The 19917-nt window shown below is 35.5% G+C and overlaps 1 protein-coding gene across 2 annotated transcripts in view; it reads left to right on the forward strand.

Annotated features, from left to right (window-relative positions):
- PCSK6 (proprotein convertase subtilisin/kexin type 6) overlaps nucleotides 1-19917 on the forward strand; it is a 241877-nt gene that overhangs the window by 87801 nt on the left and 134159 nt on the right. For both annotated transcript variants that reach the window (XM_023497530.2, XM_003755590.4), the window contains exon 7: nucleotides 13715-13887. In XM_023497530.2, coding sequence (XP_023353298.1) covers nucleotides 13715-13887 — 173 coding nt within the window. The remainder of the gene's footprint in view (nucleotides 1-13714; nucleotides 13888-19917) is intronic.

Genomic DNA, 19917 nt, shown 5'->3' on the forward strand with positions numbered 1-19917 from the left:
TCTAGGCTAAAAGTTCATTTTTGCTCTGTAGTAAAGGATATACAAGATGGGGGTAGCCTGTCAAAGGTGAAGAACTTTCTATACAGAAGAGCAAGTTTTGAATCTAGATCCTTAGAAGAATGAAAATGAAGTTAGAATCCCCTCAAGTTCCTGTTTGAGTTCTCATAAGACTCCTGTTTATTTAGTGTGACTCAAAGCCAGAGGAAAGTAATAAAAAGAATATAATTAATTAAGTCTTTCACTTGTTAGGATTGAGTCCTTTTCCTAATGCATTATTATGTAAGCAAATTTTTCCTTTCTCTGATTTTGCAAGGACCCCTCCTAACACTTCTCACTCCAAAACAAAGGAATGTCAAAATCCTACTGGGTATTACTAGCCTGACATTCAACCTCCTTTCTTACCTAGTTGAGATTCATGTCACCGTGACAAATTATTACTCCAGAGGAGATAGTTAACTGTGAAACAAGTTCATAGAATTCTAAATTTAAAGTTAGAAAATATTTCTGAGACCATCTAGTCCAATGTCTCTCTGTTTCATTTTACAGATGAGGAAACAGACCTAGGGAGTTTAGGTTGCTTGCCCAAATGCTTAATACATAGGTATTAAGAATTAGAGGTAGGATTTGAACCCAGCTCCATTCCCCTCAAAGCCAGGGCTCTTTTTGCTATATCACAACTTGCCCTTAATTTTCTTCACATTAGTAAGTGGTAGAAGTAGTAAAAAAGAATTCTGTTAGAGGGTCTAATTTTGAGCACACTCAAAATGTACTAGTTCTACTTGGGTGACAAGTAACATAACCTTTCTGGGCCTCTGTCCTCATCTATAGCATTAGTTTCCTCCTTTATAAAATGAGTTTTCAGTTAATCCTAAATCCTATGATGATGTAACCTATCTGATTTCTATTATTTAACTCTCCTCATCTGTAAAATGAGAATGATAATACTACATCACTAATCTAGGATTGTTAACAAGTAGCATTGTAAACCTTAAAGCTCTATAGAAATAGGAGTTACTATATGTACAACTTATTGAAAGTATTCTGATATTTGGTCTTTTTCCCAATATGCAAAGTCAAAGGGAGTCTTCTTAGACTTTTGATGGAAAGCTGTTTTGGGGAGAAAAAGAATAAGTTACTATCTTTAATATGCATGGCAACATAACATAGAGTTCAAGTAGGATAGAGATGCTGCTGTTTTTTATTGAATGGAAATTTTGAAGCCAAATGGTTTGTCTCATGTGTATACTCTGCCTTTTGTCTCACCGACTGGGTGACTCACCTAAATGTTAATATAAGGGCTATTTCCAGACTCTTTTTTCTCATAATTAACATTTCCATTAAGAACATGGATTTTTCCTGTTTATGTTTATCATTTTTCTCATAAGGAAAAATAAGCACCAAGCATCACTTTCCAGTAAATGTCTTAGCCAAATGTTTTGTGTGGGAAGCTTAATTATTTCCCCTCCTTTCATAAACATGAAAATGTTAAGTACATAATAGCCAAATTAATCTTTGCTGGCAAATTGGCTAATTATGCTAATTTTGAATTTGCAGAATTTAGTCTCATTAGTATTTTTATTAACTAGTTCAGACTTTTGAGTATTTTAAGGGAGGATTTTAAGCTACAGATTAATCTCAGTAGCTTCCAAGTGCATTTTCAGCAGTAATAGGGATTAAAATATGTTGAAAGGTTTTTGAGATTAAGCAAATTTATTTATGATGCCAATTTAGAAGCTAGTGCTAACAAGTGAAAGATTGGCTTGCCATTTTTTCATTCCTGGTTTCTGGACTCCAAGTTACCCTAAGTAGATAGGACCTTAGTAAGAACCCAAGGTACTTCCACTTTGATTTTCCTTCTAGGGTTTCACTTCTTTTTTGTTCTTTTACCTGGGTAGTTCTTCACTCTTGTCTGGTTGTTCCTACCTTATATACTTTAGTACAAATAAAACACGAAAATTAGCTTGGAAGCAGGATAACAACCTAAGTCTCTGGGGATATCAACTAAGGACAAGGTCAAATTCAGATTTCAGCAGGGCATAAAATGGGTGCTTCCACTGCTGTCTGCTTATGGATTTTTCAATAAGTTGATTTAAACCATATCTGCATGAGTTATGCAGATAATCCAAATCGTTGTGTTGGTTACATTCATATTGTGGTCTCTCTGATCTCTTGGTGTTGAACCATTGCCTCTTCTCCAACTCAGAAATAATAAATCCCACTTCCAGCCCAGGTCCTGAGGCTATCAATGAGAAAAATAATCATTATGTAGAAGGAATCACCTTTGCCAACATCAGCTATCATCAATAGCCAGGTAACCCCAAGAGCCCCACCAGCATCTCCCAGACCTCGGGACCTGCTTTCAGGTCCAGACCACACAGCCAATATCCTGGAAGGCTTCATGAAGACGCTTCCTGGAACCTGCTTCTGGTGGGGGACATAGCTACTGAAGCTCCAGGAGAGGGATGAGGTTTGCCATGGCAGTATTTAGCACTGCTGAATGGTGCAACACCAGAAACTTCGACGATTTTATTAGTGGAAGTGACATTAAAGAAGCTGTAATAGAATGAACTTTACCACTAAACCTCAAGTGTCATGGGACCTCTCCATCTGATTTGCAGCCAAAACCTATAAGAGTTGTCTCTCCCTGTTAGAAAATGAACTACTTGGGAACAAGGAGTGTCTTCCTTTTCTATTTTCTTCCCAGTGAATAGCACAGCACTTCATATATTCTAAATTCTTAATAATACTTTCCCCCCCTCATTTATTTAATTCATACTTGAAGTTCAAGGATAGTGAATGGATATGATCTCAGACCATACAATTATATACAATACTGATTTGTTGCTGTGTTCTTTTCTTAATATCAGTTCAATAAACTTTAAAAAAATTCTTACCATAACAAGAGACTGATCATATTTAAAAGGTATATAGTTCCTGCTTTGAAAAAAGGTTTCTTAGCAAGAAATAGTTTGGTTGCAATAGTAACTCAGATTTGTACAGCACCTTACAATCTGAAAAATAATTTCATACAATAACCCTGTGAGGTAGATATTAATTATAAAGTTCTGTTTTACAGGTAAGGTTTAGTAAAGTTAAATGGTTTGTCAGAAGTCCCAAAGTGCCAAAGTTGAGATTTAAACCCAAGTTTTTTAATTCCAAGCCTACCTTTTTTTTCCTACTCCATCACCATAAACATATATACATAAAAGTATTGACTGTCAGAGCTCCAGAAGAGCTTATCAAATTCATCCCTCTCAGTTTATGGATGAGGAAGCTAATGTTTAGCTACATCAAATCTAGGATATAGCAGAAAGAGAGAGCAGGATCAGGGTCAAGGAGCATAGGCTCAAAGCCCGATATTGCCTTGTGACAAACTATGTGACTTTGGGCAAGTAATTTACCTTAATTGGGCTCAAGTTAAAAATGTTTTCTGAAGTCCCTTGTAGTTCTAAATCTGATTTTATGAACTTATAATGGTGGCTATTATGAGGTTATAATGTATTATTATTGTTGTTGTTGTTATACCTACCATTACATGTAGTTGATTTGCAAATCACCTTCCAAATATTATCTCATTTCGGTCTCACAATAATCCTGGGAGAATGGAACTATTATTATATTATTATTGCTATTTTACAGTTGGAAAATTGAGGCAGACAGAGGGTAAGTGACTTGTCCAACTAATATGTATCTGAGGCTGATTTTGAATTCAGATCTTCCTGACTCCATATCCAACATTCTATGCACTGTAACAAACGACTGCCTAATAATAAATATATTTATGTCACTGGAAAAAGTGAATTCCTCAAAGGACCTCATTATAAGCTATTTCATCTTTATTCAATATTCAAATATGCCATTTCATCCATGTTGGTATTTCCTCCAGGCATGGAGACTGCAATCCAACTGGGCCCATCCTGTGTGATCCCAGTCCATATCTTCCCTTTTCACAATAGGGGGATCAAAGAAGCTTCATTTGATTTTTTCTTGATATAAGTGAAAATTTTTATTTGTTTATTTGTACATGTAATTTCATCAATGTAGGAGTCATATCTAACTGCCTCTGCCAATGAAGATTTACATTTTCTGCCACTTTATAATCTTAAGGAATGAGTTGCCTGAGACAATGAGAGACTAAATGCTTTACCCAAAGCCATATAGTCAACATGTGTCAAAAGTAGGATGTGAAGCTTGGTCCTCCTGACTTTGACACTGACCCTCTCCACCATGCTGTGCTTCTTCCCTGAGAATAAGTTGCCCAAAAGGATGAGGCATAGATGAGAGTGTGAAATAATGCTTTGCTAATGTAATGTACTTTATAGTAGTGAATTAATTTCAGTTACTCTTTCTTCTTTGGAAAGAGGTGATGTAGTAACCAGCTAGAGAGAAGCATAAACAGCAAGAAGCTTCCTCCAGCTCTAATTTATGACTGGGTAACAGCTTATCTCCCAGGCGTTTCATATAACAAATATGAATGCAAATATCCCCTGACAGGTTTGGAAGCCACAGCAATAGCCCCTTTTTTAATTTGCCTTTTCAAATGAGTGTTGTGATGTGTGTGCATATTTAGAAGAAATGAGATCACTTTGTCTCTAGCAACAATAAAAGCTGACAAAAACCTTTAGATTTGTAACGTTTCTAAGCAACTTCATAAGAAAAAAAAAAACAAACCTCACTTTACGTAGAGCTACTGATCATAAGCAGAAACTACTGTAGTTTTCACTGAACAGTGATTCTCAGAGGATTTACTAAAATAAACTTGGGATTAATGAGCAAAAGTTGTTGGAGAAGGCCTATTTGTCACACTCCAAAAGCGACAATCTAATTTTATTTGCCACTATTCATTGCTCTTGCATTGCTTTTCCCTGGCTGTCGGCAAAATACATTACAATTCAGTAAACAAAAAAGTAGATCTGGCTTTTTCCCCCCTTCCCTCAAATTCTTTACTGTCTATACTTTCAAGCTCTTATTAAAGGAAAATCTTTGGCTTCCCTCTTTCTTCCTTTTTATTGTTTTTGAACTTTAATTTCCCAGAAAGTTTTCAGGAAACAAAAAAAGTAATTTTCATGTGAGAGCACTTCATTTACGGATAAACTCCTTGAAGGTAGTAACTGGTGTGTTTCTCTCTCTCTCTCTTTCTCTCTCTCTCTCTCTCTCTCTCTCTCTCTCTTTCCACATAAAAGGTACTTAATAAATGCTTACTTATTAATTAACTGATTTGGAATTTTTGTTTAGTCATCTTAGTCATTTCTGACTCTTTCATAACCCCATTTGGGATTTTCTTGGCCAGAAACTAGAGTAGTTTACCATTTCCTTTTCCAGTTCATTTGACAATGAGGAAACGGAGGTAAATAGGATTAAGTGACCTATCCAGCATCATACATCTAGTAAGTGTCTGAGGCTGTATTTGAACTCAGATCTTCCTAACTGAGGACCAGTGGCCTGTCCACTGTGCCATCCAACTTTTTACCTGTCAGGAAATCTGTATTCAAGCCTCATCTCTGTCACTTACCCCCATTATAACATTGGAACTTAACTCTTTGGGCCCCTGTTTATCACCAGTGAACAGGAGAGCAAAAGGTAGATACCTGATTATAGATGGTCTCTGTGATTCCTTCAGAAATTCTGTGATCCTGAATCCTGCTTAGTAGACTAGGTGGTGCAATGGGTAGAGTGCCAGGCAGATTCATCTCCCTGGTTTCAATCCCAGCCTGAGAGACTAACTGTGTTACTTCAGGCAAGTCACTTAACCCTGTTTGCCTCAGTTTCCTCATTTGTAAAGTGAGCTGGAGAGAGAAATGGCAAACTATTTCAGTACCTTTGACAAGAAAGCCCCAAATGGAGTCATAGAGAATCATTCAGAATGAAAACAATAGCATGACAGGTGTACCCTGCTTCATGTTGAACCCATTGTATGAAACATAACGTAACTGAATGATGAATTATTAAGATGAAGTAACAATTTCAGTTTCTCCAGTTGTGAAATGCACATGGATGAAATGGTTATTAAAGTTCCCTCTAGCTCTAAATTATATGCTCCTTTTACTAAAGTGAGACATGATCATTCTTTCTTGGATCATGAAGAGGATCATGAATATGATGTCCTGTTGAGAGAGAATACCATCCTAGCTTTCCTCAGTGCAATCAGCCAGAGACACAAAGCACTAAATTGCTCTGAAGTGCCATCTTCCACATGTAATGGCTATGGTTTTGCCCCAGAAAAAGCATCTCTAGGATTTCACTTTTGAATTATAGTGACCACACCATTCTGGTAAGCTCTACACTTATCATCTTGAAAAGAATCTTCCACCAAGGCAACAACTTCAAGTCAATCTGCAATCAAAATGATTTGTCCAAACTATTTTTGTACTTAAAAATGTACAAAAAACTGTCTTTCATTAAAGAAGTGATTATTGTTTTTCTTCCATTAGTCACTTCCTGATCATTTTGAACATAAATGACTAATATGAGAACAGCAGGTTTGCTCTGAAAATATCTATCTTTTCTTTAGGCAGCTTGTCATTGTTGTTTGTGAGAATATATGCTTCATTAAAGTTCAAATAAATTATGCTTTAGGGTGCATCAGACTTTAAAGATGATGATTAGAGGCAGCTATCAGTAAATTGCCTTAGTCTTTTATTTTTATATATTTTAGATGTTTCTTGAAAGCTATTTATTCCTGCTAAAAATGTATTATGACAAAAATGCATGGTTTATAGGCACAGAAGTCTTAAAATCATCAAGGTGGCTCTTTATAATAGGCAATTGAGAATTAGATTTGAGTGATCTGTAGATTAACTGACTGGCCTATATGTAAGCTCCTGTTCTGAAATTTTTGCTTTGACAGGCTACAAACAAGAACAGTGGATTTGTAATATTTGGATTTGGTTTTGGTGCCGCATAATCTAAGATAGATTTGGTGTTACATGGGTACAGCCTTTGTGGGAACCATGTGAATAGCAGTTATTTTCTGGTAGTTCTATAAAAGGAGGATTTAGTGAATTTTAGTATTTAGTATTACAGATTAATGTGGAATCCAGATTAACTCTGGAATTTTCTCAACTCAGAATGGATTTATTTTGAAGAAAAGATAGGATGGATGGGGTAGGGTGTTCATAATTATCCCTTTCCAGGCCTAGGTGGTTAGGAGCACTAAATTTAAAATCCAAAAGACCTCACTTTAGTTGTACATCAGACACTTAATAGCTGTGTGAAATTGGACAGGTCCCTTCACTTCTCTGTGCCTCCGTTTCCTTAACTGCAAAATGAAGATGGAGGTAGCTAGGTGGTTCAGTGGATAGAAAGCCAGACCTGGAGGCAGAAAGATTCATCTTCTTGAATTCAAATCTGGCCTTAGACACTTACTAGATGTGTGACCAGGTCTCAGTTTTCTCATCTGTAAAACGAGCTGGAGAAAGAAATGGTAAAGTATTCCAATATTTCTGCCAAGAAAACCAAAATGCAGTCATAAAGAGTTGGATGCAATTGAAATGACTGAACAACAATACTTTACAGCTTTGTTGTTAGGATCAAACGAGATAACATTCATAACATTCTTTACCAACTTGAAAGAGATATATAAATGCCATTATTATTATTCCCTTTTTTAGAAAGAGGAAATTGGATTCAATGATCTCTAAAGTCCTTTTCATCTCTAAATCTATGAGCCTATTGTATATGTGTGAGAAAAAAAAAACTACAAATATCAAGAACATTGCAATTGATATAAAAAGCTTCTGGACCCACAGCAATGTTGCACAGTTGTCTGACCTTATATAAGAATATTGTCTCCTCAGGCAAAGAAGTCATAGTAGTGAACTTGCCATCTTAGCAACACCTACTACTCTCTTCCAAAATGCATTCTTTGCGACTTACCTGAGTGCCTACTTACTTGGATTTCAAGATGGTGCTATAAACTCCTTTCCAGCCTCCTTTCCAGCCCCTCAGATGTGGTTATTGTCCAAACTTTCAATTGACCTATCATCATACCTAAATCAGATCTTGGACCAAGCTTTCTTTTTCCAAATGAGTTCTTTTCTTAGAGCTATGTTAACTGTCCCTTATCATGGAGTAGGATTTAATGCAAATAAGAGTAAACAGGACTTTCCTTCCAGAGCTGATGGAGGTTTCCTATGGAGCAGATGACTGAGGAAGCAGTATCATTTATGTCACTATCATGTTAATAATCTGAAAAATAAAATTAACTTTTAATAGACTAGCTGACCAACCATCTGAGCCCAGATGCTCAAGGTAGTAGGAGTTTGAAATCAGTTCCCCAAATGGTAAGGAAATGTCTGGGTACTGGGAAGAAAAATGATGATCCTGAAGTTAAATTTATTTGCCCTGTTTCTTTTCTTTCAAGGCCTCCAAGCTATAAAAAGATTATTCTTCTAATGGGTTTAGCTTGCTCCTCAATCACAAGTCATGAGCAATTTAGCTGACACTTTTCCAATGGCCTATGGCACTGTTGTTGAACTTATGATATCTCCCTGTCCTTGGCCTTGGGTATTATTTTGCTATAGTTTTTTTCCTCACAATTCATTTTAAGTAACATTACCATACATTTGAATTTTTTACTCAGAGAGCCCAGGAATTAAGACCTATGACTGGTGTCTGGATATACTTATGTTTCAGCCACTCTGACCCATGTTTTACTGGTCTCCTTGGACCCCTTAGATGCTGTCATTCACCTCATTGACTGGAAGAACCTAGTACAAAAAGTTATAGATATGCTTCTGAAGCATTATAGCATGCTTGATTTAAGAAATACCTAGGAAAATGTGAATTTCCAAAGTTGATAAGTTTAGGGAGTTCTTTTTTCTTTTTATAAAGTGAATTTAGGGAATTCTTTAAATAGCAAGTATCTTCTACACAGAATCCATTTAAATGTTCTTTTACAAATCATTAACTACAACTTGACAGAGTGGCTAGAGGGCTGATGGATGTATAAACTAATGTGTTAGGGACTATAGCCAATTGAATATCAATCAGAAATGAAGATGGAGCATCTCTAGAATTATAATTTAAGTCGATGAGAAAATAGGATTTAATTAACAGATAATTTCTCAGGAACTTGCTTACTGGAGAAAGCTAACTATATTCTCTAGGGAATGATCTTCAAAGTAGTGACTGTTAGCTCTTACTGGGGACATAACCTTTCTTTCTTTCTTTTTTTTCATAATTATAACTTTTTATTGACAGAACCCATGCCTGAGTAATTTTTTACATTATCCCTTGTACTCACTTCTTTTCTGACTTTTCCCCTCCCTCTCCCCCCTTCCCCCCAGATGGCAAATAGTCCTATACATGTTAAATATGTTACAGTATATCCTAGATACAATATATGTGTGTAGAACCGAACAGTTCTCTTATTGCACAGAAAGAATTGAATTCAGAAGGTAAAAATAACCCGGGAAGAAAAACAAAAATGCAAACAGTTTACATTCATTTCCCAATGTTCTTTCTTTGGGTGTAGCTGCTTCTGGGACATAATCTTTCAAGGGATATGGGAACCAACCAATGAGAAGGTGGGAAGGTTGGTCATACCCCATCTTTCCCCTATCATTTTTTCTGGGATTTATCTCCAACAGATTCATACTTATCCTTTTTCCTCAACATTTCTCCATTCTTTTCCTGCCCTTCTCCCTCCCATTGCTACTGTGTAAACTTTCACAACCCCCCATTTTGAACCCAACTTCTCCCTGTCAATGCAGTTATAACCTAAGCACTGCTCAGAGCAGAAACCATGCAGTATTATTGGAAAAATCCCCACCACTCCCCCACCTCAACCCCACATATCTTCAGCATATCTGCATTGCCTGTTGCTTAAATTACTTATATCATGCCTTTGGAGGGCAGGTTCTGCACTGTAGGGTAGTAAGGAAGGAACTTCATCTCATCTTTTGTTTTGGATGGGACTCAATGAGTCCCATAGAACAAGCCTATATGAAAGAATTGCAATTTGAATTACTGATCTCATTGCATCATTTTCCCTTCCCCCAACCCAGCTCTCTTCTGCACTTTCCCATTTCTGTCACCCAGGTCTTCCATCATAGCACCATCTTTGATTCCTGGCTCTCCTTCACCGCACATATCCAATCAGTTGCCAAATCTTGTTCTTACTGAAACCAGATTTTTAGCCCCTTTTCTTTTCTTTCCTTAATATAGCTACCACCCTAAATTTGGACCTAATCAGCTCTTGTTTAGGCTTTTCCAATGACTTCCTAATTAGTCTTCAAGTCTTATGTCTCCTTATGTCAATCCATCTTCCAAAGTTATTTTCCAGAAGTATAAACCTGACCATGTGACTCCTCTTAACAATAAACTCCAAGAACTATCTATTGATTCTACCTATTGAATTAAATATTATTTCACATAGGTTTTATTCTTTTTCATTTCCATGTTTTATACATGGGAGTTTTATAATATACACAATTATTAGTTCAGTACTAATTTTTTGCATATAGTTTATAAATAAGTAAATATCAAAATATTTGGGATATCTGCTCAAAAAAAATGTTAAACTCATAACGAAATTTGCTTCAAGAAGTTTAGAGACCATTAGTTGGTGAGAGTTTAATCGAGGTTCTTAGTGATTCAAAGGGGATTTAAGGCTAGAAAGGAAACTCAGAAATCATTAGAATACAGAAATTGAGGTCTAGATAAGCCAGGTGGCTTGACCAAGATTGCATAGATAAATGGTCAGCAAAGTTGGGATTTAAATCAGGTCTTCTGATGTCAGATTCATTACTCTATACTGTTACACTGTCTCTCATGCATTCTTTTCTTTTTTCTGGTGATAGTACATATATGCCTGCCTCACTAATATCCTTCTATTATAAATTCTTTTAAAAACATTTATATTTGTTCATTACTTCTAATATAGGGTTAAAAATTTAAATTTTCTTTTTAATGGAAGAATCCATGATCTCAGTTCTGAACCAAGTGTGTTAATGATATACACCAGAACACCTGGCTGAGGTATCCAGGTTGCTGAGATGGTCAATCTATTGGATTTTATAGGCAGGAAAAATATTTATTCATCTATCTGCCTGCCCCACCTCACTCTCAGCAGAAAACTTTGCCTTATACTTGACTGAGAGAATAGAAGCTATTCACCAGGAACTTCTTCCTTTTTAACATCTCAAAACCTCTTGTTTCCTCTTTTAATCTGCAGAAGAAGTGGCCCTTCTCTTCATCCTATGATCCCATCCTTTTCTGTCTTTAACACATTCTTATACCTTCCCCAAGAACCTAATCTCTCTTTTCCCAATTGCTTTTTCTAATTTCTCCTCATCTTTGTTACTGCATGCAAATTTAGGACTCTCCCATCATTTAAAAACCACTACAGCAACAAAAACCTCTCCCTTAACTCCATTCTCCCAGGTTTTATTCTTTTCTCTCTATTTCCTTTCATATTCAAACTACTAGAAAAAGTTATCTATACTCCTTGTCTCCACTAACTCTCCTCTTATTCCTTTTCTACTGGAAGTCAGGCTTCTGACCTTATCACTGAATTAAAACTGCTCACTCCAAAGTTACTAATTTTCTTTGTTCTCAGTCCTCAGCCTTCTTGAGTTCTTTGCAGCATTTGATGATGTTGCCCATTCTCTTTGCCTGGATATTCTCTTCTTTCAGGATTTTCATAACCATTCTTTCTTAATTATTTCCTGATTTTTTTTCAGTGTCTAACCAATCCTTCTCAGTTTTCTTTGTTGGATCATCCATTATATATGTCCTACCCTGTAGACAGTTATTCTCTTCTGGACCTTCTCATCCTTTTCTATGCCCTTGCCTTCAATGATCTCGTGGGTTCAGTTATTATCTTTATGTTATTATATTTATCTTACAGATCCACTTAATTCCATTTGCCTGAGCTCTAATATCCCATCACTAATTTCCCATTGGAGTTGGATGTCAGTATGTCCAAAAAAGGACTCACTTTAAAAAAATTTCCAAACTCACTCCTCTTTCTAATTTTCCTATTTTCCTTTAGTCCCCAAGCTTCACAACCTGGAAGTCATAATTCATTCTTTATTTTTACCCCAGCATTCAGTCAGCATTCTATTGATTCTACCTTCCCAGCATCTTTTGCATCTGTTCCTCCACATCCACTCATTTCTAGTTTGAACTATTATAATAGCTTCCTAATTGTTTTCCTAGACTCAGTTCTCTTCTCTCCATCCCTGTCTCCACTCAGCTGCCAGAATGATATTCCTAGAGAAAGAACCTAACCATGTCACTACCTTACACAAGAAACTTCAGTGGCATTCTTTGACCAAAGGGGCCTATTGTTTTTTCCTTATATATAACAATCTCTCTTCTATTTCTGGGCCTTTGCACAGGCTGTACCTCTAGTCCCCTCACAATCTTTAGAAGAGAACCCCCATCACAATACCACATCTTCACACCCCTATTTCTTTTAAAGCCTAGCCCCTCTTAGATGAAGTCTTCCCTGAACCTGCCTTTTAGCTCCTAGTGTCTCCTCCCTGGATTATTCTGCATTTACCTTATATATGTTTGGTATTTGCTTTTAAAGATACATTTAAGTTGTTTTTTTCTGATAAATACAAGCTTTTTTAAAAAGCAGTTACTTTTTTTTAACCTTTGTATTCCTAATGATCTAGCATAAAGTAATCCTTTAATAATGCTTGTTGATTGATTTGATAGTAGGTGCTTAATAAATGGCAGATTTGTTGATTGAATGTAGGGATTTACTGATTTAGGACCAAAAAAGGCATTATTTCCTATTTCAGTGATGAGTGGAGCAAATGGGTAACTGTGCAATAGGACAGGAGCAAGGATATCATCCTTTGGCTACCTTTCTTCTTAGACTTTAACAGGGACAACCACCTTACCTAGCACGTTTGATGCTGGCAACTCAGCCTAGTCAAAAAATGGCTAATAATGATGATGATGATCATAATTAGCAATTATATAGAACCTTAAAGTTGGTAAAGGACTTGACATTTTATCCCATTTGATTCATTTTACAGATGAGGATACTGAAGTTTATGGGTGAATCATTTGCTAGGTTCACACAGCTAGGAGGAGGATTTATATTCAGGTCTTCCAAGTCCAGTCTGCCAGTTACTGTACCAGTCAGATACATTAATATAAGTGAGATGGTGGATAACCTCTTGAACCTTCTGTGATAGACCTGCTGCCAGGACATCGAAGAGATGGCTTAATATTTTACAGATTTAAAAACTAATGACTTAATCATGAATTTAAAATGGGGAAATGGTTAGAGAATTGATGTCAGTTGAAGTAACTGAAAGATCAAAGCATCATTTGTAGATATAGGAATTGTGATTTGGAGGGGAAGAAGACAAAATGTGATCAGCAGATCAGAATGAATATTTTTGCGCGTGGGGGGAGGTCCAACTTACAAATTTTCAAGTTGTTTTGCTTCATTTATTTCTTTCTCATATTAGAAACACGTTGCAGTGTAGCCTGAAGTGTCATTTTAATTCTTTCACATCTAGGAACAAATCTACCAGTGCAGAGAAGGAAAAAAGGTTTCCAAAATAACTTTGAAAAAAATTCATTATAGGGAACTCATTAGGGTACACAGTGTCATTGTTTTAAGCTGTTTGGGACTTTGTAAGCCTTTCTGTTTGCTGCAATGGTTCACAAAGGCCTTTGATTGTAATCACTGCACTTTCATAAAAGCCATGAAGCACTAACTTCTAATGTTGTTTTGTGCTTTTAGGCATTCGTATGTTAGATGGCGATGTAACAGATGTTGTGGAAGCGAAGTCACTTGGCATCAGACCCAATTACATTGACATTTACAGCGCGAGCTGGGGGCCAGATGACGATGGGAAGACGGTGGATGGTCCTGGCCGCTTGGCCAAGCAAGCTTTTGAGTACGGCATTAAAAAGGTGTGGGTAACAGTGTGCTGGAGAATAGCTCTCCTGTTGATATTTCATTTTGTTTAGATTTAAATGTCTCCAGTGTAAATAACCCCATTAAGTTTGACTGCCATATTGTATGGATGTGCAAGCAGGTGTGTAATTGTGGTATTACAAAATCGCCACCCAGAAGTTCAGGCAGAGGTACTCTAAATTCAGGCTAAAGATTTAGAGTAAAATGAGCAACTTTGGGTTTTGTGGGTCTACTCTGAGAAGCTCACTCATATACAATCTCTTCTAATTAGACCTAATGGAAAACTGCAATATGGTATTTTCAATTAATGACTTCATCATCAGTAGGAAATCATAATTTATAGTGGACACTTTTTATAATAGAGATACAATATAGTATAGTGAAAAACTACCAACTTTGGAATCAGAAGACCTGAATTCCATTCTAAACTCTGCTAATTACAAAGCAGTTCCTTGCTTAAGGCATTTAGGTGATTAGTGGATTGTGCTCTGAGCCCAGAAAACCTTAGTATAAATCTGGCCTTAGAACACTTACTGTGTGACTCTGGGAAAGTCCCTTAAGTATTTGCTTTAGTTTTCTCATCTTTAAAATTAGTTGGAGAAAGAAAGGGTAAACCATTTCCATATCTTTGCCAAGAAAATCCCAAAAGGGATCTTGAAGGAATTGGACATGGAATTGTCATCTACTTATATAACCTTGAGCAAGAATCTTACCTTTCTAGCTTTGTTTCCTAATTGGTTTTTAAAAAAAGGATATTCTTGGGCTTGCTTCCTTTCCAATTCCCCTTTACAGTAAAATAATATTTAGGATTTCTTAAATAGATAGTTACATTCACTAAATCAGGATTTCGGAAAGTCAGGCTGCATTCCTGGCAATCTGAGGGCTGTGAATTCAATTCAGCAAATATTTATTAAATGCCTACTGTGGGTAAAGCTGAAGATTGGGACATATAAAGATGAATATAGTAGGTTTTGCCTTCAAGTCTTACATTCTTCTGCTTTTTGCTATGGATCACAACTACTTTGGGACTTATAAAGTACTTAGAGGACTTTGGTATTTATTTCCATTAAGATATTTTGAAAAGAAGCAAAATAAAATATTACAGGAATAAAAATTCAGTTTCATTTTCCAGATTTGTCTCCTTTTTAAAATTCTTGTTTTAGCTTTTAAAGCTTCTAAATACCCCTCATTTCTTCTAGTTAGATATGAGAGGTAGGTAGCCTTATGTAGTAGAAAGAATATTGAACTAGAAGTCAGGATGTCTTGTTTCTAATTCCAGTTCTACCATTAGGTAACTATGTGTGATGGGATCGGTATCTCTCAGGGTACCCAAGGAACTGACACTCAAGCCAGGTACCTTTTACGAAGCTTCTTGGTGGGCTCAGGCTGGGTTGATAAGGGCTGCTCCCTTATGGGCATAAAAAGCCTACCTTTGTGGAATCAAAGGCTCTTCAGATCTGGCAGATGTACTACGACCATGAAGTAACTAAGTGAATCAATGGATAAAGGGCCAGACCTGCAGTCAAGAAGACTCCAGTTCAAATCTCACTTTAAATTCTTATAAGCTCTTAATCTCTGTCTGCCCTAGTTTCCTCATTTATTAAATGAATTCAGACTAGATGATCTCTAATATTACTTTGTACTTCAAAGTCATATGATTCCATTTGAATTTTTCACAGAGTCCTTTGCACATAGTAGGTACTTAAATGTTAAATTCAAACATTTTACTGATCTGGGTCATATATAAAGCATCCTTTAGTCACTGTTCTGCTTCTATTCTGAAGTTTGACCTTTGAGAGAGAAATGACTGACTAAGATTGGGAATTTAGTTTCTACTACCTATGTACATGACTCTGGATAATCTTTCTGTAGAGTACACTTATATTTTTGTGAGGTCAAATGTGTAGAGAGAAAAAAATAAGGGAAACCAGATTCATGCCTATATAACTTCACAACTGCAGCAGTAGATAGCATTTCAAATTTTCAAAATCAGCAGCTTAATAAAAAGTTCACCAGGAAATATATAGAAGTCATTGTAAGAAAGCATTGTAGTCTTTCATTTAACATGCCTGGAAATCTATGAGCCTATTTGCATCAAATGTTTCTTAGTTAAAGAGGAATTAAACAATCTTACAATAAAGCTTAGATTAATCTTCACAGTGTGTGTCTCCATTTCCCAGGTAGAAAGTGTTGCTTTTAATGTTTTAATTTCCTACTGTCATGTGTATAGAAATAAGCATATGATGTTGTAAGGCTTTAAGGAAAGTCATTCTTTCTTGTTTCAAGAGATTGCTAATACTATGAACTCTAATATTAGATAAATTCCACATTAGGTTTATGCAAACATTAAAAATAAAAGCAACAACATACAGCTCCTTTTACCTTAAACATCAAAATAGTTAAGGCAGAAGTGTTTGGACTTGAATCATTCATTTACTTATGTCATCTAATATTGTTTTCATCACTGTATCTGTATACAATTGAAGCAACTAGGAAGCAAATTACATAGGGCTCTGGTTCTGGACAGAAGATCTTCAGACACTTTACTAGCTGTATAATACTGGAGAAGTCACTTAACCTCTGTCTGCCTCAGTTTCTTTAGATGTAAAAGGGGATAATAATTGCACCCACATCCCAGATTGTTATAATATTTATATAATGCTTAGCATAGTTCCTGGCATAGGGTAGGTACTTAAATGTTTGTTCTCCTCTCCTTTTACATATTAGGCACTCTATAAGTGTTTAGTGGATGGATGAATGGGTAGGAAGTTTGAATAATATATTATTTTTGTTCCCTTTTTCCCACCAAAGACCAAAAAATAAGATTAGGTAGATTGTGTTTCCATCATTTAAAAAAAAAAAAGTAGAGAAGTTTCAAATGGAAACAAGCAGTTTCTCCCAAAAGTTCTTGTCACAGATTTCTGAAATATTAAAATTACTAGGAGATTAGGATCTTTGAGAAAGAGTATTGGCCCTTGAAGTCAGACAACAGAAGACCTAGGCTCTTGGCCCTCTGCATCTAATTAGCCATGATACTTTGGTCAAGATATTGAATTTCTCTGGACCTCAATTTTGTCATCTGTAAAATAACAGGTTTGGAGAATGTGATTTTTAAATTTCCTTTAAACTGAAGTAAAATATCCTATTTGGGGACCTTTAACAGAAGCATTCTAACCTAACCATTCAAAATTCTCTTACAAATTTAAGGATCTTGAGCCACGCCACCATCCATTTCTCATTCCACCTCCTATTTTTTCATTAATTCCTTCTTTGGTATGAAGTGATGGTGGTCGTGGAGGTGGGAGGTCTTTTAAACTCATTGTTAGGCATAAAATAAAATGTGACATCACAAGTACGGATTGGCCATTCTGCTGTGAGAAGCCACACATTGCCATATCCGCTGACGGATGGCAGAGGTTTACTAGATCTTGGCAGCATAGCTTTTGAGTTCATGGATGAACTCTTCTGATCACAGGCACAAAGCTAATGGATACTTTGAACAGATCAGTGCTGTGGCTTTAATGAATAGAATATTCAAGTTCAAGGGTAAGGTTTACACTTCATGTGAACCCTTCATATTCTACCATAAGCAATTTTCCCATGCTATAGCCCATGAAAATACATACCTTAGCTCTTGATGCTTTAGGTATGTGTGAGGTTAACAGGTAATAAACACACTGAGAAACTGGTAAACAGACTTCTATTTAAATGTGTAATAAAACAATGTTATTTCTCTCCCTCCTCTTCTTTGCTTTCTGACTTCTATAACAATCCTCAAGTCTCAGTTAAAATCTCTTTTTCTTCAAGAAACTTTTCCCAATCCTCTTTAATACTATTGCCTTTTCTGTTAATCATCTCCAATTTACATTATACATAATATGCAACTATTTATCTATTTATAGATATGTAAACATATACATATGCATACATACATCTATTTAAAGATACATTTATATATTTATAATGTAAATTGGAGCTAACATATAGATGTATAACTATATTATGCATATGAATATATATATATATATATATTACATATGTCTTGTTTGCATGTTATTTCTCCCATTACACTGTGAATTCTTTGAGGATAAGGACTGTTTTTGCCTTTATTTATATCTCTAGTGCTTAGCACACTATCTGGCATATAGTAGATGCTTAATAAGTAGTTATTGTCTTGACTATTTAGCCAGAGCTTATAACTGTTTAGATCATTTTGGCTGCCATTGTAGTAAAAATGATGCATGTCACACTTTATCAAAATGACACTTTGTTGGTGTGTTGGGAGGGGGATAATATTCTTCAACGTCATATAAAATACAGGCAGGAAATATTTCTTGATTTGGGTTATTTAGGATGGCCTGATTTGAGATGTTCTCAACTCTTTGAAGATGATATATATGTATATCATCTTCAAATATATATCATATATTTGTACTTAAATATATATATGATATATGTATGCACAAATGTATCTTATTTGTTTTATAAAGTCAAAAAGATCCAAGTTTAAATTCTACCTCAAACACTTCCTAACAGGTGATCTAGGCAAATCACATAATTTCAGTTAGCTTCAGTTTCCTCATCTGTAAAAATGTAAATATAAAATGAGTTAACATCAAAAGCATTTTGCAAACCTTAAAGTACTATATAAGTCCCAGCTACTGTTATCGGTAAATTCAGTCTCATCATGACTATTCTGTATATTGTTCCAAAAGGCTGACTTATCAGATAAATGTAGTAGCCTTTCAACTCAGGTTTTGGCTTTGCTAATTTTTGTAGTCAAGTCTGACAAACCCAATGTTTAAATTTAGAAAGGAATCCTTATAATGGAATAACTATATACAGCGCACATGTGAATGAAATAAGTTTTTCTTATATTCTCTGTTAACTTCTCTTTGTTGGAAAAAGTACAAAGAATGACAAAAATAAAATAATCTGACAGGCCATTTGTTCTATAAATATAATTAGCTGATGAGTTACTGCATGGAAAGACCTACATGGTTGATGTTGGCAAATTTGCTGAATGTGAATTTGATATTTCCTACCAGGACCAGGGTCTCAAAATGACATCAACCTAAAATTAGAAGCAAGATTTTAGATTTGAGGTTGAAAACTGTCTCCAAACCTAACATTGGGCTAGCCCAAATTAGGAACAGAAATGCTTCTTTATCATATATTTTAACCCCAGTTCAGTTGGGGTTAGCCATTTGGTCTGGAAAACTTATCTGAATGGCAAGGACTGGCCAAGGTTTTAGAATTTGAGGAAATGGATAGTGTAGTTCTGGTAGTTATGGCTGAATTTCAATGCTCTTTTAGAAATTTGATAAGTTCTTTCAGGCAAACTCACTTAGTTTGCCCATTCTCTTCTACTCAAAATGCTTGACAACACAGTTGAATGCATAGATACATCCTAAGTGATTTAAATAGCATTATATTAAATTTCTAAATAATTTTTCTACTTTTCTGTTTTTAGAGGTTATTCTTTTTCTTCCCAAAATGTTCAAGTATTTTTTTAAAATAAGATCCTAGACTTAAAGCTAGAAGAGACTTTAGAGATCATTATGCATAATCCTCTCATTTTTACAGATGAGGAAACTGAGGCTTAGAGAGGGTGATTTTCCCACAGTTACGTAACTAGTGCAAGAGAGGGAATTTGGACTCAGGTCCTACTGACGCCAAGTTCATCATGCTAATGACAACACTGTGTTATTTATTGAGGTTAATCTGGTATCAGAATTCTGTCTCTATTTAAATCCCCAATTAAAGGACTAAATTTAGATATAATCAACAACTTGCATAGACTACATATACAGTAGGTTTTTAAAATATACTATTATGTTTTAAATTTACATCCTTGCTTTGAATCTACAAGAGTATGATTACATTTCTCCATTGTTCTACAGAAACTATTACTGCAAGCAAAAATACTACATTAGAATACAAAATGTAAATCTTCTTTATGCTTTTGATATTGTATTTAGGTAGTTAGGATATAGAGGAAGATCAGAATGGATATGAATTCTAAT

The sequence above is a fragment of the Sarcophilus harrisii genome, chromosome 2 (genome assembly GCF_902635505.1).
Source record: "Sarcophilus harrisii chromosome 2, mSarHar1.11, whole genome shotgun sequence".
Taxonomy (NCBI): domain Eukaryota; kingdom Metazoa; phylum Chordata; class Mammalia; order Dasyuromorphia; family Dasyuridae; genus Sarcophilus; species Sarcophilus harrisii.